We start from the raw sequence: 1,675 nt of genomic DNA on the forward strand, positions 1-1,675 counted from the left end.
GTGGATGACGGGCCCCTGGTGGATGACGGGCCCCTGGTGGATGACGGGCCCCTGGTGGCTGACGGGCCCCTGGTGGATGACGGCCCCCTGGTGGCTGACGGGCCAACACGTTAAGTTATTGATTATTGATTTATTGACCGATCAGGACAGAACAAACACACCCTCCCCTCCTGTCAAACAGGACTTAGATGTTTCGACATTAGGTGAGTTACACTCAGGTGGAATGTTCCTTTATTACAGTGCCGCTGGAGGCAGGAGCTCAACATGTAAAACTATATTTTGGGGCCACATCACAGTTGAGAACCCCGGGAGAAATGTTCCAGTTCGATTCTCATCATTTTGTTCCTCTGGGCTTCAGTGCTCTGACACCAACGAAGAAGTAGAAGAAGAAGAAGAAGAAAAGAAGAAGAAGAGGAAGAAGAAAAGAAGAAGAAGAGCTGTTGGGGGGGTGTCCTGCCGTCGCTCTACATGACGCTGCACTTCCCCTTCAGCTTGTCAGCTCGCTTCTGTTTCCCCGACCGTTTCCCATCGATGCTCAGACTCATGTCCCTCTTCTTCTCCAGCGTCAGCAGCTCCTGGAACAGTTCCTTCACGTTGGAGTTCATCTTGGCTGACGTCTCCATGAAGGCACACTTCCAGGCGGCGGCCTGAGCCTCGCCCTGCTTTGTCTCCACCTCCCGCTGGGCCATCTCATCGCTCTTGTTGCCCACCAGCATGATGGGAATGGACTCCACGCTGCCCTTGATGGCCACGACCTGGAGAGACACAGAGTGAGGACAGTCGGGAGTTAGAAGTCTGGAGCGATCTGACGTCAGAGGAAATCAACTCAGAGTGAAAGAGCTGCAGGACCCGACCTGCTGGTAGATCGGTTTCAGCTCCTCCAGTGATTGGCGGCTGGTGATGGTGTAGACCAGGATGAAGGCGTGGCCTTTGGAAATGGACAGGCGCTGCATGGCGGGAAACTGATGACTTCCTGTTGTGTCGGTGATCTGCAGCGTGCAGACGCTCTTATCACAGCTGATGACCTGAGAACAATCCATCAGTTAATCAAGAGGTCTGAACCACATCAAGAGAAGAACACATGGATCAGAAGAGTCGGAGGAGCTACCTGTCTGTACGTGTCCTCCACAGTGGGAATGTAGGTGTCTCTGAAGGTGCCTTTAACAAATCGAAGGACCAGCGAGCTCTTCCCCACGCCACCGGCTCCGAACACCACCACCTGGTAGTCGTTACTCTGCTCAGGCATTCTGGGAGATGGAGTCCACCTGCTGCTCTGGAAGAATCACCTGAGACGAGAGGAGGAGACGCTGAGTTACGCTGAACAACGACCCTGAAGATTCCAGAACTCGAGGAGGTTCTGATATTTGATATTAAGTTAAATCCTTAAAATCAGGTGTGACTACAGAGAGAGGTGGATTCTGGGAGTTGTCTGTGCCTCATGTATAACACAGACAGTTTGAACCTGCAGCTTCTGAGCTGTGATCAAAGTGACGTCTTCACTGCAGAAATGAACCAGAGAGCTGAGAATCACACGTTGAGCTGAGAAAGGCTGACGTGTGAAAACCAGCGAGAGTCAGAGACAATGACTCAGAGACACACGACAGAGACACAGGAAGTGACGAGAGACAGGAAGTGACGACATGTTGTTGAGTGTGTGAGGGTCGATGAGAAAAGA

At 52.1% G+C, this 1,675-nt stretch overlaps 1 protein-coding gene across 1 annotated transcript; it reads right to left on the bottom strand.

The window, feature by feature from the left end:
- Positions 1 to 224: 224 nt before the first annotated feature.
- On the bottom strand, positions 225 to 1,562 carry LOC128436368 (GTP-binding protein Di-Ras1). Its single transcript, XM_053418135.1, has 3 exons — positions 1,109 to 1,562; positions 855 to 1,025; positions 225 to 755 (listed from the first exon to the last, which is right to left on the bottom strand). The coding sequence occupies exons 1-3, from the start codon at positions 1,244 to 1,246 to the stop codon at positions 465 to 467; spliced, it is 600 nt and encodes a 199-aa protein (XP_053274110.1). The 5' UTR covers positions 1,247 to 1,562; the 3' UTR covers positions 225 to 464.
- Positions 1,563 to 1,675: the final 113 nt, after the last annotated feature.

Source organism: Pleuronectes platessa, unplaced genomic scaffold (genome assembly GCF_947347685.1).
Source record: "Pleuronectes platessa unplaced genomic scaffold, fPlePla1.1 scaffold_324, whole genome shotgun sequence".
NCBI lineage: Eukaryota > Metazoa > Chordata > Actinopteri > Pleuronectiformes > Pleuronectidae > Pleuronectes > Pleuronectes platessa.